The sequence below is a fragment of the Psilocybe cubensis genome, chromosome 11 (assembly GCF_017499595.1).
Source record: "Psilocybe cubensis strain MGC-MH-2018 chromosome 11, whole genome shotgun sequence".
NCBI lineage: Eukaryota > Fungi > Basidiomycota > Agaricomycetes > Agaricales > Agrocybaceae > Psilocybe > Psilocybe cubensis.
In genome coordinates this window covers 2947204-2968344 of record NC_063009.1, presented here as the reverse complement: position 1 = coordinate 2968344, position 21141 = coordinate 2947204, and the positions used below count along the sequence as shown (strand labels likewise).

General features: G+C 43.9%; 7 protein-coding genes across 7 annotated transcripts; 6 read left to right on the top strand and 1 right to left on the bottom strand.

Moving 5' to 3' along the window:
- Nucleotides 1-585: 585 nt before the first annotated feature.
- On the top strand, nucleotides 586-1344 carry JR316_0012002 (uncharacterized protein; the record flags this gene model as incomplete). Its single annotated transcript, XM_047897643.1, has 5 exons — nucleotides 586-787; nucleotides 841-986; nucleotides 1045-1088; nucleotides 1149-1194; nucleotides 1249-1344. 5 exons carry the CDS (start codon nucleotides 586-588, stop codon nucleotides 1342-1344), a joined length of 534 nt encoding a protein of 177 aa, XP_047744052.1.
- An 823-nt stretch (nucleotides 1345-2167) lies between these two features.
- On the top strand, nucleotides 2168-4388 carry JR316_0012001 (Cytochrome P450 monooxygenase; the record flags this gene model as incomplete). The annotated part of the gene is made up of 13 exons (XM_047897642.1): nucleotides 2168-2328; nucleotides 2385-2424; nucleotides 2484-2637; nucleotides 2690-2820; nucleotides 2869-3233; nucleotides 3290-3488; nucleotides 3550-3612; nucleotides 3672-3720; nucleotides 3773-3793; nucleotides 3854-3975; nucleotides 4035-4073; nucleotides 4130-4231; nucleotides 4287-4388. The coding sequence occupies 13 exons, from the start codon at nucleotides 2168-2170 to the stop codon at nucleotides 4386-4388; spliced, it is 1548 nt and encodes a 515-aa protein (XP_047744051.1).
- Nucleotides 4389-4903: 515 nt separating this feature from the next.
- On the top strand, nucleotides 4904-5185 carry JR316_0012000 (Cytochrome P450 monooxygenase; the record flags this gene model as incomplete). The annotated part of the gene is made up of 2 exons (XM_047897641.1): nucleotides 4904-5073; nucleotides 5125-5185. 2 exons carry the CDS (start codon nucleotides 4904-4906, stop codon nucleotides 5183-5185), a joined length of 231 nt encoding a protein of 76 aa, XP_047744050.1.
- A 290-nt stretch (nucleotides 5186-5475) lies between these two features.
- Nucleotides 5476-5981, top strand: JR316_0011999 (Cytochrome P450 monooxygenase; the record flags this gene model as incomplete). Its single annotated transcript, XM_047897640.1, has 2 exons — nucleotides 5476-5562; nucleotides 5617-5981. Coding segments are annotated over 2 exons (452 nt in total), but the record flags the coding sequence as incomplete, so codon positions are not given.
- A 3291-nt stretch (nucleotides 5982-9272) lies between these two features.
- On the bottom strand, nucleotides 9273-9906 carry JR316_0011998 (uncharacterized protein; the record flags this gene model as incomplete). Its single annotated transcript, XM_047897639.1, has 2 exons — nucleotides 9273-9506; nucleotides 9562-9906. 2 exons carry the CDS (start codon nucleotides 9904-9906, stop codon nucleotides 9273-9275), a joined length of 579 nt encoding a protein of 192 aa, XP_047744048.1.
- A 3051-nt stretch (nucleotides 9907-12957) lies between these two features.
- Nucleotides 12958-13492, top strand: JR316_0011997 (uncharacterized protein; the record flags this gene model as incomplete). The annotated part of the gene is made up of 2 exons (XM_047897638.1): nucleotides 12958-13123; nucleotides 13335-13492. 2 exons carry the CDS (start codon nucleotides 12958-12960, stop codon nucleotides 13490-13492), a joined length of 324 nt encoding a protein of 107 aa, XP_047744047.1.
- A 324-nt stretch (nucleotides 13493-13816) lies between these two features.
- On the top strand, nucleotides 13817-16131 carry JR316_0011996 (Cytochrome P450 monooxygenase; the record flags this gene model as incomplete). The annotated part of the gene is made up of 13 exons (XM_047897637.1): nucleotides 13817-13977; nucleotides 14045-14084; nucleotides 14148-14301; nucleotides 14367-14497; nucleotides 14568-14932; nucleotides 15002-15200; nucleotides 15260-15322; nucleotides 15386-15434; nucleotides 15493-15513; nucleotides 15577-15698; nucleotides 15757-15795; nucleotides 15857-15967; nucleotides 16033-16131. 13 exons carry the CDS (start codon nucleotides 13817-13819, stop codon nucleotides 16129-16131), a joined length of 1554 nt encoding a protein of 517 aa, XP_047744046.1.
- Between the last annotated feature and the right edge of the window lie 5010 nt (nucleotides 16132-21141).

Below are 21141 nucleotides of genomic sequence, written 5' to 3'. Positions count from 1 at the left end.
GGTTATCTTCGCCAGTGCATGTTTGGCTTACCGTCGGTGTCTCCGTATCAGTGGGTCCAGGTCTAATTTATTCATAACGTTAACAAAGGTATGACGGGCGCCTCGGTGCGTGCAGAACAATGTCCGAGCAATGCCCCTATCCCTGAAAACGATGCTCTTCAAATAGGTGGTTGCTCGTATTTTACGAATTGAATGATTGAGATACAGCGTAAATCATATTAATAAACAGTTACTCATGAACAGTAACTTGAGTATATATTCTGTTGTCTGCTACAAAAGCACTCGCCATGTAGCACGTCCAAATGGAAACGAAACGCCCATCTTGGCATGCTAAAAATAGACCAACCAAGAAATGCAGATGTCGCATCCTACACAACCTGGCATCTTTGTATGTGCAAGGGCGCTTCAGAAGGACTACATGTACTATCCGTATCCGAATGGTGGATAACATCCATGAGGTAAACATCCTCAGTTGAACGTATATAAGCCGTTGCAGATTTACACCATTGCCTAGGTCGCTACTTCTCATCGTTCAAGCCACCAGTATCAGTCAGATCTAGCAACATTCTCCACATTGACATCTCCATGAAAATCATATTTTCTTTGATAGCTCTTGCGATATTGATTTTCTTTAGGTCAGCATGTGGAAGTGCTGTACCCGTTCAAGCTATGGCGCGCACTGACGAGGTGAATAGTTCGTATATCTCAACCCAAGTCAGTCCAGATATTCAAACCTGTATCATACCATTGCCCTTCACGTTGCTCGAAGGAGGAATTACCAACATAGGTGAGATTATATCCATAGAAAAAGTTTAAGATTGTAACCGCAATGATATTCAGAGACTGGCGAGGTCACATCGATATCCTTGAGCCCCATTGCAGAAGGCGTTCCTGAATTGAGGTCCCTTGATACAAGTTCGGCCGGTAGCTCGCTCGAGAGGAGACTGGGACAACTCGCTCTTACTTGCTATAATGAGGGCACACCGGTGAGTCTTTGTCTGTTTGATATAACAATCTCCAACACAAAAATAACTCGTCCATTAGGTTAATCGTGGTGCTCTCACAACAGTCATTGACTATTGGTGCAGGTAAGGAGCTTTACACCATTTATTTTGTAGTCGATCGTTTAAAACGCATTGATCTTACAGCAACTATATGATTGGAAGAACTGTATCACCTGGAAATGAATACTGGGTAAGCCATGTACTGATGCATACCTACGAGCCATCTTGATAACGGCCTTACCAGTCTCGATTCTACACGGACCAAGGCTCCGTCCTCGTTTCACTCAACATGTTTACTCCTTCTCCGTCTGTCACCCAGATTATATTACTTGCCAGTTGAATTCCAGTTGTAGATGGAGCATGCAACGTCAACCTCCGGTATCCAGTCGACCAATGCGATACATCCAGTGTGACGCGCAAACGGGTGTGTTTCCTTTAAATGTTGCTGACAATTTTTGATGTTTAGCTTATTGTTTGCATCATCTGAAAGGGCGGATATGTCAAAGATTCTTGCGCGATTTGGAGAATCGATCCCGGGATGTATCAGATCCATGGGAATGACTATTGATAAGAGTAGCTAGTTTGTCTGTCAAGATATAGTATGGTGGTATAATCCAGATAATATGATATATCTGCTTTTGTGCAACGTATCTCTGGACGGATGACCCATATACAGTTTTGTCTTCTATTATTCGAAAGCTTGCTGGATTACCTACGCTGTCCATATGCAGTTAACTTTGGACCACGGGGATCAATCGTATGTCGTAAGTAGTTCAAATATGTCAAACCCTAATAAGTATCATTGTCAGCGGGAGGCTACTCTAATTGACTTTCTGTACTCAAAATCAAGCTTAAGTATCTTTGGGATGCTGACTGTCTTTAGACAGACAAACTTAGCAACCGAGTGTTATAAGGCATATAAGCTTGCCATTCGATGGTAAGATGATGAGCATGAGACGGAACCACAGGATTCCCAAGTCGGGGTTCTATCTGTTATATTATTATTAATAGCTGTACAGCTTTCATTCCTGTTCGGTTCCTTTCGTCTACGAACTTTACGTATCAGGAATCCTCTGTTCATTTTCAACCACCCAGCTCCAGCCTCTCCCCACCAGGCTCAGCGTGGACGCCTACCGTCCATTGTCTACTGCCCTACAGAAAGTATGCTGTCCCTCATGCAACTCGGGATTATATCAGTGCTGGGGTGGTTGGCCTTCAAGGTCTTATCCATCGGAAAGCGTGAAGCTAATCTACCACCGGGCCCACCCACAATCCCCGTGCTAGGAAACATCCATCTACTCCCTCGTAAATTTATGTTTGTGAAGTAAGTACATATCTACAGCTTCCGCTTAAAACTGTAAGGCGATATACAATAATCAGGTTCTCGGAATGGGCCAAGGAATACGGCGGAATATTCTCTGTGAGATGATATTGAAGTACACTATTTGGACAGCTCTCTGATGATATAGTGCAATACAGTTGAAGATTGCCAACAGCACAATGATTGTGCTCTCCGATATGAGAGCAGTGAAGGAAATTCTGGATGATCATAGCATTGAGACGTCGTCGCGTCCATTCTTCTACGCGTTGGAGGCTGTTACAAATGGAAAGTTTTTTCTACTGGCATCGTCTGGTGCGTGTCAGGGGTCCTTTGTATATCGGTACCGCAGGCTCAATTGTGGCAGATAACGAATCATGGAAAGTTGGAAGAAAGCTTACACAGCTATTCATGACCTCACAGGCGGCGCACTCACATGCACGAATTGCGGAGCAAGAGTCCATCCAATTACTGCACGATATACTAGAAAGCCCATTGGTGAATTTGATTTTCTTTACGTCGCTGTGTTTCTAAACATCGCGTTAGGATATATGCCAACACTTTACAAGATACACGTTCTCTGCCATCACCTCTCTAACGTTTGGAAGACGAGAGCCAAACCACGATTCCCCAAAAATCAGAGAGTTTGCGGATTATATTAGAAACTTTACTAACACTATATCTCCAGAAGCCGCCCCGGTAGATCTTATCCCAATTCTGAAGTATATTCCGGAGAGATTTGCGCCATGGAAGAGGCTCTGGAAGGTGACGCAGGCACAGCAGCAGGCGCTATATTACTCGCTCCTTGAATACACTGAAAGCAAAGTTCGGGGTGGAAATGGAAGCGGGAGTTTTGTTGAGACGTTACTGGAGAAACAGGCAGAGCTAAAACTTAGTCGTGACATGATTGCGTGCGTGTTAGGTTCAACAACTTTGACGTGGCGATGAATTAATCAGTTCACGCTAGGTATATTGCAGGTGTTTTGATGGATGGTGGCACAGAATCAACGGCAACAACCTTACAATCATTAATCCTCTGCCTCGTGAAATCTCCTGCTTCTTACCGTAAGGCACAAGAAGAAATCGACAGGGTCGTAGGTAATGGGAGACTTCCTGTGGCAAGCGATATCAACAATCTACCGTACATACAAGCAATTCTGAAAGAGGTTCAATTATACAAATATTCTGTTTGCTTAATTAGCTAACATCAGTCAAAAATATGGACAGATACAGCGTCTCAGACCCGCTGGCCCAACTGGCATTCCCCATGCCGCTACAAAGAATCTTCAGGTCTGAAATTCTGCTCTTCCATCTTTACCCATAATATTTACTCATTTAATGCCCTTCAGTACGGTGAATATATTATACCCAAAGGCGTTCCAATTATGATCAATGTTTGTAAGTAATGCGAATGAATGTGATTTAGAGTACTTCTCACGCAACCGTGCAGGGGGAATACTTAACGATCCTGGTAAGGATAATGGATTCAGCGGGGCAGCGAGGTAATAAAAAATAATGACGACTCTGTTAGACCTCTATGAGCGTCCAGATGAGTTTTGGCCCGAGCGTTATATGATTGCTCCGGACGGCACAAAACCAGACATAGAAAAAGAATATAGCATTCGCGCATCACTCCCATTTGGAAGTGGAAAGGTATGTCTTTTTAAACTGATCGTTGAAAGGCAAACTTTAACCAAGTGCCATTTATACAGCGACTTTGCCCAGGAATCCATTTTGCTAACATGAACCTGGTATGAACAGGTATTCTTGCTCTATGACGATAGCGTGCATCTAACTCGAGTAATAGAACATGGCGACAATGCGTTTTATATGGGCATTCAATCTAACCGCCTTTGATGAACAAGCCACATCAACGGATATTTGGGACTTTCAAGAAGAATATCTTGGTGTAAGTACCCTATCGCTTACTGATTACACGTCAGGAATAACCAATCCAATCCAAGGGCGTGACCTTTACACCAAAACCATTTCAGTGTAAGATCACTCCTCGGAGCGAAGAAAGGAAACAGATGATTATGGCTTCTTATGAGGCATCTCTGAATTAGAATTCTTTTGGCTAATTTGTTGGAAATAATGACCAGTGAGAAATTTTCGTGTTGATATGCCGTATCATACAAAATTTTCCAAGTGATGGCACTGATGGCCAACGTCTGCCGATGTCTGCTGTCAGTGTGCGCGGCCGCCTTTTGACTAAACGTGGGAAAAAGTACACGGAGCTATTCGGGAACAATTGAACCGGAGATTGAAATTGATAGACATTGTCAAGACCAACCCTTTGCACCCACGCAACGCTTCTCTTTATTCCTTACTGACTGAGAATGCCAGGTAGCTGTGCATATCAACACATCCATCTTCTTTGCTTGGAATGGACCTAACCTGGATTAGTTGGCAATGTCCATTTCCACGCTCAACGGAAATAATAAGGACGAAGCGATTTGGGATGTTTTTATCATTCATGCACCATAGCAGTTCTCACCGGCGGTGGAAAAGGTGTGCATATATATATATATCCTCTGCGTCTCATGATACCTTCATACCAGCTAATTCCACCATTTCTGCTATGGCGCAGACTTTCGGTGTACCGACCCTTGCCATTGTGGGGTGCGTGGCATGGCTAGTCATAAAGCTCATACGAATTGGCCAGCGAGATAAAACCTTGCCCCCGGGTCCACCAACAGTCCCATTACTAGGAAATATACACCTTCTACCGACAAAATACTCATTTGTGAAGTATGTGGTTTTCCCTGGCATTCTCACAAACACTGATTTATTTGCAACTAGGTTTACAGAGTGGGCAAGAGAGTACGGAGGAATCATATCAGTACGGACTATGTTGGCCTAAAATTAATTTGGGTGAAGTAACGACATAATTTGTACCTTTTAGCTCAAGGTTTCGAGCGGAACAATTATCGTAATCTCAGATTATACAATGGTGAAGGAGTTCCTCGATGAAAGAAGCAATGAAACCTCTTCGCGTCCGTTTTTGTACGCAATAGAAGCCGTTTCTGGGGGTAACTACTTTGCTTTTGCATCTTCTGGTGAGTATATCCTGTACAAATCCCTTGTGATGAGAACCGAGCTTCTACAGCCAGCCACGTCTGGAAAATGGGCCGCAAGTCAATTTTGTCATATATGGCACCGCAGGCGGTCGAGGAGCACCTGCCAATTGTGGAGCAAGAGACATGTCAATTTCTATATGATGTTTTACACAATCCTAAGGTAACGTCTCCCATTCTGACAAAAGTACGATTATTTCTTACATGGTTGAGTTAGGATTTCTGCTTGCACGCATCTCGATTTACGCTTTCCACTATCACCTATGTCGCATATGGTAAAAGAACTCCTCGCCACGATTCTCCAGACGCAAAGCTATTCGTTGAATATATCCGTCAGCTTACCAGAACAGTATCACCTGAAGCTGCGCCTGTGGATCTAGTTCCGCTTCTAAAATATATTCCTGAACGATGGGCACCGTGGAAGCAGCTTTGGCGGGAGACTCGGAACCTTCAGCGACAACTGTATTTCTCTCTTCTTGAACATACAGAGGATCGTGTCAAGAGCGGTAAACGTACAGGAAGCTTCATCGAGGCGGCTCTTGATCGTCAAGTCGAGCTAGGGCTTACTCGAGACATGGTCGCGTAAATATTGTTTAACTTCCATCCATAGATTAATTGCTGATAAACAGGCTACTTATAGATACATAGGAGGTAACATGATCGACGCAGGGACTGAAACAACGTCTACACTAATCCAATCTCTCATTCTGTGCCTTATTGACTCGCCAAAAAGCTTGCATAAAGCTCAAGAAGAGGTGGACAGTGTAGTTGGAAGCGAGAGACTCCCTACCGCCAGGGACATTAACTCAATGCCATATGTTCAAGCAATGATAAAAGAGGTACAAAATATTCGTATCTTGGATTGGTTTGAAATGCGAATTGATGCCCTTGGCAAGATACACCGCTTGAGGCCAGCCGTACCCACTGGACTTCCACACGCTGCTATCAAGGACTGTCAGGTAAGAAACCTTAAAGCATTTTCCGTTTATGACATGTTTGACCGTTTGATATCAGTATCGCGGATATACCATCCCAAAAGCTGCTCCTATTCTCATCAACGTCTGTGAGTTCATCTAATCCAAACACTTATCACCTCTCTTACAACGTCTAATGCTATGTGAAGGGGCTATATTCCGTGATCCAGGTATGTAAATGGTGATAATCCGCTGCCTGCCTCAATCACCAAAAATGCATAGATCTATTTGAACGCCCCGACGAGTTCTGGCCAGAAAGGTACATGCTGACCACTGATGGTACAAAGCCGGGATTAGAGAAGGGATACACGCTTCGTTCAAGCTTACCCTTTGGCTGTGGAAAGGTGACATAGCGTCTGTTTTCGCGCGGTACATTGGAGCTCACATATCGTGAACATTTAGAGGCTATGCCCTGGAATGCACCTGGGTAATACAAATATGGTATACATGCACGCTATCGGTGTTAAATGGCATGCTAACGTTGTCTTAATACAGAACGTAGCCGTCATGCGGCTCATTTGGGCATTTAACTTCTCTCGCGCCAACGAACCAGCCACTAGGACTACAAAATGGAATATATCCGATGAATACGATGATGTAAGTGCTATAAACTTCTTATTCTTATTCGTAACTGAAGTCTCTGTGATAGGGTATAACTTTGAGTCCGAAGCCATTCAGGTGTGAAATCACACCAAGAAGTCAAGAGAAGATAAATATCATAGAAGACTGCTACAAACGCACTGCGCATCTTGACTAAGGCCTGAAGCCTGATTTTCATGCAGAACGGGAAACATCTCACGAGAGCTCTGATGTAAGCGTAGCTGCCAGACCAATAAATATCAATGCGTTGTACAGCACCATCTAAAAGTTATGCTAATTATTGGAAGTGTCCTCATATCCTCATACAGACTCTTTCATTCTCAATGGGTCGACCCATCTTTCCTCGCCATCTACGTCATCTCTCAATTCAGACTCTACCTGTACATCATAATCCGATGTCTTTTGATGGGAGGCAAATTGCAAGGCAGAGACACGAGTCGGTACATCGGAGGCCTCAGCGTTGGTGTCAGTCTGGTTAATGAGTACCAGTCTTGCCACCAATACAGTTGGCGCTAGGCCCTGATTGCAGTAAGGTCATTACCCACGCCCACACCAGACTTCGACGGACTTACTGTGACAATGATGAGAACTGTTTCAACGTAGTATTCCACTTCCGACCACGGTGATCCGAGCTCTCCAAAGACTGGCACTACGATTGCTATTGCATCTAATAGCAACGCAACAGAGTATAGAGCGGCGGACTCTACTACCAGTATAAAAATGCGTTTAAAGGCCCTTCTGAAAGTTGATGGAGGCAATTCAGAGCTCCAAGAAAACCCGTGGTGTATTCTATAGCCTATCAGAAAGGTGGAGAGAATTGTCGTTGTTAAGGAAATGAAGGTCAACGCAGATTCAAGTCTATTGAACAGGTTGGGGTTTGAATCTGTCGACGAATCAGGGGATATCCATGCCAACGCCACCACTGTGCATAGAAGTCCTATCAAGTCATGCGTCATATACTGGTAACCGCCCAGATCAACGTAGAACGCACCTAATTCTGCTATTAATAAACAGCAGGGAATAAATATTATTTTTATTGAACGGCCCCAAACGTGAAATGTTCTCCATATCTACCAGGAATGAACACTAATTGGTTGGTGTGGAATCTACAAGAAATTAAATCCAAAGTTACATTACCAGAAACGTATCTGACACGAGGATAGCGGCAAAGAAGAGAAAATCGTCGAGAACAAATATCCATGGGGGACCCCCTGCAAGAGTGTCGAGAAATATCGATTGCCGTGTATCTCCATTGTTGACAAATGCCCAGTTTACAAAGCACCATTGAACAACAAACTGCATGAAGCACAACAGGTACAGCAAGGTTATAGTCGAGAGAATAATCCGTGGATTCATGCTGTGAACCTTTCTGTGCGATACTTCCTTACGAAATTCCATGTTAACATACAGGGATAGATATGATAAAGAAGAATAAACTAACAATATAGGTACATAGTACCCGCATAACACATGCTATAAGTGCCTATAAAATTTTGTATAAAGTGAGCTTAAGATCACCTGCGCTGAGGAAACTTAGTTACCCATAAGTAAGTTGAGTAGCATTGAGCTGTTGAGGTTAGATCGAATTACACCCTCCTCTATGGTGACTGGTATGTGCAGATCCGGTTCAGACATTAATATGAGCTTAATTCGAAGTAATAGGAGGATATTAGATGATGCCTTAGGTTGATTTTCTGTGAGCTTTATACAGTTCATTGAGCATTACGTGGGTATTCATATGTTTTCATCTTCCAGATATCACTCGGTTACAATGAATCAGTGACTCAGGTAAACACCAATGAACACTTCAACCGGTGTATGGAAAACGCGGAATCAATTTTAGTGACCATGGATCCTGACAGTGTACAGGCCTTTAAGCTCGGTTCCGTGATGCGCTTTGGCATAATTAAATGTATCACGTCAATTTTTAACAAAGTAAATTTGGTATTACAGACACTACGTGTTGTATACTAGACATTTCTTGATGTTGGAGCTACACTTAACCTGTGAGTGTGAGAATTGGTGTGACTTGTCCAGCTTTTAACTGTCCTGATCCGCGGTATCTAGCGCGGGATCACACTAGGATACAAATAAACACAGATTTCAAAGTGGCTTATGTGAGTTATTCGATGTTCTTCAAGTTCTCACTATTACACATCAATCAAGTTGTAAATAGTCCAAATGATAATGATGCTATTCATAATCATAAATATATGGGTACCAAGCCGCCCAGTACATCTCTTCCCTTGTCATCGAACGTCATTGAAAAATGGCAGCTTCTGATTTTGGATCAGCAGCATCAAAGTGTCGATTGAGTACCATTACTTTGCTTTTCCGGATCCTCCGAGGACAAGACAATAATTTCTGAGTCGTTTGAAGACCCACTCCCTATCGTCGATGGGTTTTGTCCGTGGTGAACTCTGCCTCCTGCAGATTCAAATCGAAGTCCGGACACCCTGGTAATTGCAAAAGCATCATTTTCTGCTCGTCTTGCCACAGAACTCCTCGCTACAATTACTGTAGGGGCAATTCCCTTAAGGTATCATCTTAGGCCGATGCATAGAAAGGTATGTATTATAATTACTTACCGCGACCACAATGAGAATTGATTCCACATAGTACTCGACGTTGGCCCACGGAGTTCCAAGCTCGTTGAATGGAGGGACAATGATGGAGATGGCGTCCATGAGAAGGAGAAGGGAATAAATGGCAGCGGACTCGATAACAATATTGAGTATGTGCTTAAATGTGCCATTAGACCCTGACGCTCTATTTTCTCGAAAATGACGTTGTATACGATAACCAATCAGGGATGTAGTGACAATTGTGGTTGCTACTGACGTAAATGCTAGAGCACTCTCAATACCGTTGAATAGATTGGGGTTGAAGCCTCCTGTTTGCAGTTCATGAATTGATAGACCAGCTAGAACCATTTCTGCGCAAAATAGGCCTACAGGAATGTAAACAGAGTCTCACATTTATATCTCGTTTGTACTGTACTTACCAAACTCAGCAATCAGCAGTGTTACTGGCACCAAAGTAACTTTTAATGACCGTCCCCACACATTAAAGCACCTCCAAATCTATCGTGCAAAAGTTGAATCAATATATTTAATGCCCAGAACGGAAAATTATTCACCATTAATGCGTCAGATACAATGATTATGGAATAAAACTGAAAGTCGTTAACGACAAACATCCAATTGGGAGCCCCATTTATTGTAGAGGAGACAATGGAATCTCGTGTTTCGCCATTGACCACTATGGATAGGTTGATAAAAAACCACTGGACGCCCAGTTCTGTCACACAGATAACGTATAAATAGGAAACTCCCCATAGCACCGTTCGGCTGATCTTGTTTGTTGCCTTATCGGAGACTGTGTGATATAGTTCCATTCAAAATTAGGGTCAGTAAATTGACGGAAGCCCTTACGGTAAATGTACATTGTTCCACAATATACAATAGTGTAGACCCCTAAGGAATATCTCATTGACTTCAACGTTCGCGTCAGAACCAAAGGGGACGTACCCATGAGTAAATTAAACAACATCGAGCTGTTGAGGTTTGCGCTGATAATACCTTCCTCGACCCTAACCGGAAGGGATACGACCTGCGTGTCTGACATGGTGGCGGCGTGTTGAAATGCGTCGTCTACTCAAGCTTCATTATATAACCTCTAGAGAAGCTCTAGTCCTATTTCCACAAATTTAACTCTCATCTAAAAGGCATGCCATATATACAGATTTACACCTCAATGACCTGGACAGCATGTCATTCCACAACTCTTCTTCTTGCGGATGCTTTAGAATGTGTCACCATGGCATAGGTATGATGTGGTACATGGGTGTGTATTTAGCATACTACTTGAACCTGAATACCACACCAATATTCTCTCTAAGCCCAATCTTTTAATTCGCCATTCAATACTTATTGTGACCCTACACTTGGAAACTTTCCCTTAAAGATTGCTCATTTTCTTCATGGTTATCCTGTTGGTAAATCAGAACTCGACAAACTCGTGTTATGATCGTAGTATTTTATTCTGTTCAGATGAGAAAAATGGGCTTCATTTCTCCTCCGTCAATGATATGCCCGCCATGACTGCATGTCGACCTCCATCAAACTTCATCCCGGGATTGATGGCATCTACATAAACGCCTGTCGGAACAGAAATGATTCAACATTGACTCTCAGACGGCATGACCCTTCACTTATTTTAGGTCACCCATCCTCAGCCATCTCGTTAATCAGTAACACCAAGTCTGTATCGCCGTTTTGACACATCACTGTTCTGATGTCATTGACATTACTCTTGAATTTGTGATATTGAAGTTCTAAAATTTTTGTAGAAACGGAATTAACATTTTATAAAGCATGATATTCTTCAAAATCAAATGTTAGTCTGAATCACCTTCAATGATCAATACATAGTCTCGTACCCATCCGTTAGTATATCGCACGATCTTTCCCGGAGAGCTTCAGTACCTTTCCTTAGTCTGAGTTTGAGTCGGAGGCAAAGTATTTCGTTTTCCGATGGTACTGAGAGGTGATCGGACTTTCAAAAATAGTACGCTCCGGCCCCCCGGGGGCCGGCTCCGTATGCTTATGTATGCGCCACCTACAACTGTGGGTCCGTGCACACACAAACTTTTCAACAAACCAACCGCAAGATGGCAAAATGAAATGTCCACTTCCAATCTGAATAATCTCCTGCAACATTAGCATAGCCTTACACTGCTTCCAGGGATTGAGGCTCAACGTTTCTCCAAGATAGGGTAATTCAAGCATTCAGGGGTCCACTCAGCGGCGGTTCTCAGGGGTAGGAACAAGCATCACATATGTCGAATTCAGGGCGCATTATAGTTGAGGACAATCAAAGACATCAATTTTTGTATCTCAGGAACGCGAATTTTCTGGCAAAAACTAACGACGGATTCGAACTCGGACGGTCAAATAGCGTCTAAAAACACACTTTTCTTAAAATTCCCACGAGGTTTTGACCACCGCCAAATTTTTTGGCCAAAAAATATCAAAATATAGTCATGTTACTTGGTGCCGGGCAGCTCGGCAACTCCAAATTTTACCACGAATTACTCGCTGCAAAATCGGCTGGCCTACTTTTGCTTTCTCACTGCCCACACCCCTGTACTCGCCATCAAATCAAGATAAGCACCCGTAAAGCACCAGGAGCAATTGATGAAACAACAAATATTATTGGTGGAACATGCTTTGGAAGTGCTTCAAGATGTTTTTTTTTTCTCAGATTCTGTATCCTAGCTGCTTCTTGAAATGTCTTTTTTTCAACTTCACAATAGCAGTATTGCACAGTCATTCCCAGCACTATAGACATAGTTTATGAATATGAGTAGCCATAGCTAAAAAGTATAATAGCTTGCCAGTTCTACAGGGTTCAATTTGCAATGGAATTTTCACTCAAAATGCATTCATGGCCTTGAGAGAAAAGAAGATTGAGAAAGTTATCGTTTTAGGCCGGAAATGTTCCTCATTTGCTTGGGTGGTCTGCCGTTAGGTGGCATCTTGCCGAATTTATTTAAGGGGAACGGCTCGATAATTTTTTTTGATATTTCAGGCGCGAACCCAGAATATCGAAAGCTATCCAAAAATGAATTTTTCGAGAATTTAGCGAATTTTTTTGACCACCGCCAAATTTTTTGGGAGATTTTTTCCAAAAAAGTTGAATCTGAGAAATCTGCTCGTGCAAATCGTTTAATTAGACGTAGTATTACCTATTAAAACAGTTTCTAGGCACCCTACATGTTTGTCATAGTCTATATAATTCGTGCAAAAAAATTGATGTCTTTGATTGTCCTCAACTGTACATCCTTGCTTGGATGATTAGTCTTGGCGGGCCTGGGTTCGTTCATATTAAAAGGCGGGATGTGGTGGGGTATTGCTACAGTTTTCTTCCCCGTCCGACTACGCTGATCACAATCAAGCTCAAATAGACGCACATCATTCCAAATGGATTTCTTGAAGAAGGTTGCCAGCGAGGTTGAAAACTCGACCAAGAACCAGAGTGTAAATGCATCCGAGCCCAGTGGAAATGGTGATAGTAATGGTGCAAACGCGATTCTAGGCGCAATCAACAGTGCGCTCGGGGGAGGCGAGAAGGGAGAGAAGAAGGAAGGTGAGACAACACGTACATCATTGAATTTTGCCCTTTAAACCGTTTCTCATTCCCTCAAATCATTGAGTCAATATAACTGACCATACTTAACATAGATTATCTTGATAAAGGCACGTATACTCTGGGTCGATCATCATCGCTTCTGCCATCACTCCTTCACATAACATTTCTTTCGCATTGCTAACTTGTCCCCTTGTATGCTCTTATCTAGCCATCGACCTCGTTCAAGAGCACGTCTTCAAAGCCGGCGACCAATCCAACGAATCTGCCATTGAGCAAGCTAAAGATGCACAAATTGCAAGCGCCATCCGAAGCGGATACAAGACTGTCACTGGAAAGGACTTTCCAATCGCGGAGAAGCCCTCTTAGCCACGGAAGATGTCACAGTTTAAGACGCACACATATAGTTAGGTGTACATTCACATAGCATACTCAATTCATTCGCTTTAAGCCAAGACTTCTAATCGGTCAAAATTCTTTATATTGGATCATTGATCAATACTGCTGACCGGAAGATTGGTAGGGTAGAACCTTTTTACCCGTGGTTTGTTTCCAAAATGTACTCATCAGCCCTTTGGGTTTGCTAGCGCGTGATACACAAACGTTGGTATAAAGGTTCCAATATAAATTGGTCCACGAATGTTTTTGAAATCACCTGACAGTAGAGTCCTCTTGCCTTTCCTCAATCTCTAAATGAATACACTACTCACATCGCTCGTTGCAATAAGTTTCTCGTGGATTGTCTACTCGCTACTTCAATACGGTCGACGGGAGAAATCACTACCTCCTGGACCTCCAACTATTCCGATCCTAGGAAATATTCACCTGGTTCCGATTCAGTTCCCATTTTTAAAGTAAGAAAAACAAAGAATAACGACTCTGCAGCTTTGAATCTAATCCTGCGCCATTGTATCTGTGCAGATTTACTGAATGGGCCAAGGAATATGGAGGAATAATGTCGGTGCGTGATTCGCCTTCTCTTACCCTAACGAAGGAGGGGATTGACTTCGAAAATTAACTTTAGATAAAAGTGGCCAATGGAACAGCAATAGTGCTTTCTGACATGAGAATCGTGAAAGAGCTGCTTGATGACCACAGCAACGAGACATCCTCACGCCCTACACTTCACGCAGCGGATAGCGTGACTGGTAAAAATTACTTCGCTTTGGCTACTTCCGGTACGTCAATCCACTCATTCCAACTCGTTTATGGTATCTAAGTGTATTTCCATCGTATTTCGAAGACAATAAGTTATGGCAAATAGGTCGGAAGGTCATCCAGCCGCTGGTATCTTCCCAGGCCGTCCAATCGCATCTTCCCATTGCGGAACGGGAGACTGCACAGCTCTTATACGACCTACTTGAAAGACCTGATGTAAAAACATCTTTCGGATAACTTCATACTTCTAGAACGAACTGATAACACTAAATGATATCTGTGACAGGATCTATGTTCCCATGTCTCGCGAGCTACCCTGTCATTCGTCACTTCTGTGGTGTTCGGGAAACCAACGCCGCAATACGACTCGCCGGAGGCTGAACTTTTCCGCACATACATGAGGTCCTTCTCCGCGACGATAGCACCGGCTGCTGCTCCGGTGGATCTCGTTCCGCTACTCAAGTATGTACCCGAGATATGTGCACCATGGAAGCGTCTCTGGAAGAGGACGCGAAATCTTCAGCGGTCTTTGTATTTCTCGCTCTTAGAGTTTGCGGAGAGCCAGGTTGGGATGGGGCACAGGAATGGGACTTTGATGGAGAGTATTCTGAGCAAAAAAGATGAGCTGGGTCTAACCAGAGAGATGGTAGGGTGCGTGTTGTGCTCTGCCTGATATCCGCGATGACAGTTGTGAGACAAAACTAACATGTGATTACGTAGGTATATTGGAGGGATTATGCTAGATGGTGGTGCAGAGACATCAGCGGCCTTGATTCAATCCTTAATCCTCTGCCTTCTTGACTCTCCTGAGTCACAGAAAAGGGCGCAGCAAGAGATCGACTCTGTCGTAGGGTTGTCTAGACTCCCGCAACCGAGCGACATCCAGGACTTACCATATGTACAAGCCATGATTAAGGAAGTGAGTGTCAATATCAACCTTATGGATTCGATGGTATCTGAGATATTCTGCATGTACAGATCCATCGACTACGTCCAGCTGGACCATTGGGTATTCCACACTCTGCGAAGGAAGATTTTTCTGTGAGTTCGGGATAACACGGCCTTGTCTTCATTCTTCATGGGTGTTTGCTAACTATGTTCTAGTATGGACAGTATATAATACCCAAAGGAGCACCTATCTTCACCAACGTCTGTAAGTAGCATTCAATATTGTTAAACATAGCTTTTAAAAAAAATTCAATTATCAAAAGGGGGAATTCTACACGATCCAAGTAAGAATTTTGACTTCCATAACTTCTAGTCTATGCATGAGTACGACTCATTTTTTTTGCTAGATCTCTTCGAGCGTCCAGATGAATTTTTCCCGGAGCGTTACTTGATGTCAGTAGACGGGACTATACCAGGACTGCAGAAAGGCTACACCATTCGGACAAGTCTCCCGTTTGGAAGTGGAAAGGTATATGCCAGTTCCCTCAAACTATGTCATTATAGATAACTCCGAACACATGCTACAGAGACTCTGTCCCGGTATGCACCTTGCCACTACAAATATCGTACGTATCCATGTTTATGTGTCTATGAGTCATTATCACCAACTCAAAAGAATATGCGCAGAGCCTCGCTGTTATGCGACTGCTTTGGGCATTCGACTTCTCTCCTCTGAAGGAAAAGGCTCATGTATTGACATCGACTGCACCCTCAAACCTCGCTGACCATTTCATTGATGTCGGTTTTTAATCATATTTTTTTCTGGATCATGAACAAATCTTGACCAAACTTGTGTTACACAGGGGATAAATCTCGCCCCCAAGCCATTTAGGTGTAAAGTTACCCCAAGAAGTACAGAGAAGATGACGGTAATTCAAGATTCGTACCACCGCTCACAATGATAGATCGAAAAATAATGGCGAAATGGGTTTCTCGCACTGACAACATTCTACCGTACATCATCGACATCCGGCCTCATCTATCCTCGATCGCTTGCTAAACCAAACAAAAAGGGTTGGGCTGTGCTTGAGTGAGCTCAAGGCGGGCACGCAGAGCGGATTGAGCCGCTGGGTGGGCGGGAAATCCTCTCTGCGATTAAATTCAGCTCAACAAGCTATCGAGGATGTCAGATGCGACCAAAATTATTTACATGTTCGATACTATACTATGATGCAACTAATAAAATTTACAAATAATTCATGATGACAAGGGCGGGTAAGGGTGGGAAAAGAAAAGTGAATCGAGCAATTTCTGCGATTCTGGATTGATTGGAACTACTGAAGAACTAACGATGGGTAGAATTTGTTTTGTGGTGGACGATAAAGAAAAGAAAGTGAAACGTGGGAAATCAATTTGCGATCTGTGTTGCCGTTCGGCTGGACGCTGGTGCTGTTTGTCCGCACCTTGCTACGGCATGTCATATTTATTACGAAAGTCATACATATCCTATTGTATAGAGTTATAAATATATCACTTTTGCACAGCTAGAACTGCTTACCTGCGTAACATTTTTGCTTAGCCTGAAATCCATTATTTCTCCACACATAGGGGTAGTTGGACTCGGGTGAACCGGGATTTTCTTGATCCGAATTATAATCTCCGCCCGAATTTGAGAATTGGCAGTCCGTGAACGATGATGCTGAAATGCCGCCTGTACCCAACTTCCATCTCATAAACCATAAAGGCTCGAGCTTGGAAGCGATAGCATCTCATACGATGGATTTAACACTCGCCGCGAAACAGGGGTGGATATAAACTGACCAACTGAGGGATTGTGGTGCAGCCTGTTGACGGAGAAGGGCGATGGTCGTCTGCGGTGTGGTTGGTCGAGGTATGTTGCATGATGCCATTTTTCGCTCTATTGGTCTGGGCTGATTGAATGGTGTAGCTGTGTCACTTTTCTCCCAGACGGCTGCATCATTGCTCCACAACCGTTGTCGTGCCGTCCTGGTGATACTGCACTTTGCTCTGGCCTTCGACGCATTTTCGTCTGGCTGACACGATCCTCTTGCAACCCATCCCCTTTCCCGTTCCTAGGTAGAAATATAATGTGGGAAAGAACACGGGTACGAAATCGATAGGATGGAACTTGGCAAATGGGGTGCGCAACTTTTCCACATCCACATCCGCATCTACACTCACATATGCAATTGTACCGTACATAGCAGACCCACGACAGAGTAGGCAGGTGTACTCTCCCATATGAACTACTCCCATTCATGAGGCACCGCACCACACGCATCGCTTGAGCCGCTGTGCTCTCACCTTTCCACACCCGCGCGTCCCCATATCCCGTCCCCATCAATGCTGTATTTTCTATCGAATGCAGTGAAAAATTGAAAAAATCACGAGCCTTTAATGACCTCTTGGTTGTGCTTCTTACCAAACGATGCTATAGATGGAGGATGTGGCGTTAGTAGTGTTCTTTTGTCTGCCGAGGTGCGTTGTTTTTCTTTTTGTTTCGGACGAGTTGAGCGCGCGCATATATCCCACTGATTGACACTTTTTGCTTCGTGTTCGTCCACTCTCTTGATTAATTCTTGCGTCTCTCGATTCTGAGATGTCGACTCGTTTCGTTCACCCCTTCCACCTCTCCTTAGTACTATGCCTCACATCATTTTTTGACAGCAAAACAACATATTTCAAAGCTCTGTCCATGGAATTAATTGGGGCATCGTCGTTTTTAGACAAGGTGCGTTTGTACTGTCCTTGTAATTTTTGTTTGCGACGCGCGACGCGCGTTGAGTGAGCTCGTATACATTTCAATTCGGCGAACCCGCGTGCGTCCGAATGCCAAAATAGTGCGTTTGACGCTTTCTGTGCCGTGTTCTCGTAATGTGTCTTGATGCATTTTGCCTTACTTGCTGCGCCAGTTCAACTCATTTACTCTCTCACTTCAGCCTCACCCAATAGTTCAGATATAGTTTCCACGGGGTGACAGTGTCAATGATTCCTAGATTAACAGAATGACAGCCATAAAACCTCTTCATTCTTTTGGCCATACGAAATCCAACGGATATATTGTCCGTATAGCACCCTGTACCATAGCATAAATTCCTCGCCTACATGATTTGCACCGGGAAAAACCCACGGGACATGCTAATAATATCTACCCAGGCCATTTAGGACTGCGACCGACGAATCAACTTGACTATGTACTGATTATTGAGCTAAATAGCTAGAGTGTTGTATCAGACCTAAGTGTGCTTCCCTCGTTAGAAACTCCCTAAACTATGGTATATTTGTGCACATAGGTTTGCAAACTATAATATGTGGTGGGAGCTGGGCTCTGGTGAGCCCAGATTCTCTTGATCCAAATTACGTAGTCTCCGCCCGACCACCAAGGTTGAAGATCTCTGGCTCAACTTTCACCCGCAACCCGTCGCTCATACTCGAAAACGACGGCACTGGGTCAGCTGGAATTTTGGACCCTAGATAGGGATATGCGAAGGCGTATCAACTGGGTATAAAGATGACGAGCAGCTTCTCGATTAACAGTAGAAGGGCCACGAAGTCTGAGTTGTGGTTAGGTCGAAGTAGAGGGAAGTGTAACAATACCATATGCGTGCCTCTGGGATAATTGGATGGTGTAGCTATATCGTGTCTGTCTCACCGATAATATTATTCCGGCAGAGTATTGGTGATATGACATGAAGACTATGTATTGTGAGTGGGTAAAACTAAGGGTGTAATTCTAGGCAATTATAGGCATGTAACGAGATGGGAAGCGGATGACGCAGCAGGAGGTCTGTGTGCCCGCGTCTGTGGTATATACCCGTGTTTGCGCTCACAGTGGCGGAGCATATTCCCAGAATCGTTTATTCTGGCTTCGCATCCGCTGTAGGGACACCTCAACGGGTCATTGGTACTGTGATGTGTGGAATGGTTAGTTGGAGAAAGCATTAGTAAGTAGGCTTGATAAGCACGGGTACTTACTGGGTTCTCCAGTGATTTTTGAGCCCGGTTGTCGTGTTCGATGTAAAAGTGCACTCTGCACTTGAATGACCAGCCTCTGAAAAGTAAAAGGGATGCATTGGTAAAACAATGAAGCGGAGGAGAGAAATTTGGTTACTTGGCCTCTTTATGGGAAGCTATATGCCTCGCCAAATCAGATTGCTTGCTGACGGTCTTGTCACACTTAGGGCATGGGGTGCTGCGGGAGGACTAGAGGGAGACATAATACGAAAATGTGAGTCCAAGTGAACAACAATGCGCAACACAGGAATAGATTCACAGCCATGCATACAAGGCCGATGTTCCACTAAATTCATTGTCACTGAGAATCAAGTGGGTGCATTGGTGAAAAAGAGAAGTGGAGGAGAGAAAATTGGTTTACTTGGCCCTGTGGTGTGTAGCCAAATGCCTCGTCTTCTCTCCATGCCGGAAGTCTACACGTCGTTGACTAAAGGTGGAAGACAAAAACAATAGTGATTCCCGCAGCTAAAAAACAACGCAGACAATTGGGATAACAGTACCGCTTGCCGTCACCGACATTTGAGTCTCCCAGAGGCTGCCGCCGTTGACTCAACATAATGTGATGTAGCAATAGACAGATAATAATGCAAAGTCTCCATTGGTGACTTGTAGCAACTTGTTCCATGAAAAAGTAGTATGTGCATGGTACGGGTCGAAGGTACGAGAAGAAGAAATACAGCGATAAGCCACTAACCGTCGATTATCAGATCTGCTGAGGCCACTGAACCCAGCTGAATTATCATTAGATTATCAGGTTGACAGTTATAAAACCTCCTCATTGTTCTTGTCATGCGCAATCCACTGGGTTGTATTGCCGTACTGCATCCATAAGTACCACAGAAGCACATCGGCCTTTGTTCTCTATTTACCGCGTAGATTTCCCAGGTCTCCCAGGACTTCGACCGACGAATCGAAGAAACAATTAAGTGAATACTCAAACTATAAGAAATTGACACTCTGTCAAATTCAATATATCATTTTCTGAAACACATCACCTACTTTGCTACTACATCCACATTAACTTGACCGTACAAAGTTGTACGCGGGTGAACGGTCGAAACCGGATACAATTGATCCGAACACAAATCTCCGCCTGAATCCACGACCGAAGGTCTGGAACCAGTTGACACTGCCACCCGCTAAAAAAACCCTTTGACACCGCCACCCATCCACGACGCTGAAAAAGAACCCTTTGACCCGACTTCTACCCTCGAAGGGTCCAATTGAAACACGACTGCGTCTCCCACACCGGACGTTGGATGCGAGGCTGAGGATAGGATATCTGAATTCGCATGGGATGATTCGGGGGTAAGCCAGTCAATCAACGGAGAAGGGCAATGGCGCCTGCGCTGTGTCGGTGTGTCGAGGTAAGTTGCGTGAGAGCATTTCTGTGTACCAATGGATTAACTGGATAGTGTAGCTGTATCATTTTTGCGCTCTCTGATGGTCGAATTCTAACTGTGTATATGCAACATTAAAATATGTACTGTGAGTGACTAAATTTAAGAATGTGATTATAGATAGGGAAGTGATGTAAAGTTTGCTACGCGATGCGACAAAGGGTATGGAGTAATGAAAAAACGGGTTTTGTATCGGGAGAGCAATGGATGTCGAAGTAGGGGTTGCGGTCGAAATTAAGCTGGAGATGGAGATGGGATGGATAATGTAGAGTAGCCGTACAGGCACAGGAACCGCCATGGATCGATCGCGCTTCTGGTTGGATTTAATTATCCAAGCTCTATCGAGGAGTGCTAAAATGATATGTTAACCGAGCGAAGAAATCGGAACGCAAGAAACAACACCTTGCTCAACACAGACTCCAACGTTGAGTCTCTCGATTAATACCCAGGCCATGGATACGGATGCATATGAGGGTAAGGATGGTGCAAGAACACCGATCCTGCCTCTCCACTATCTTCTCCACCCTGTTCACCATC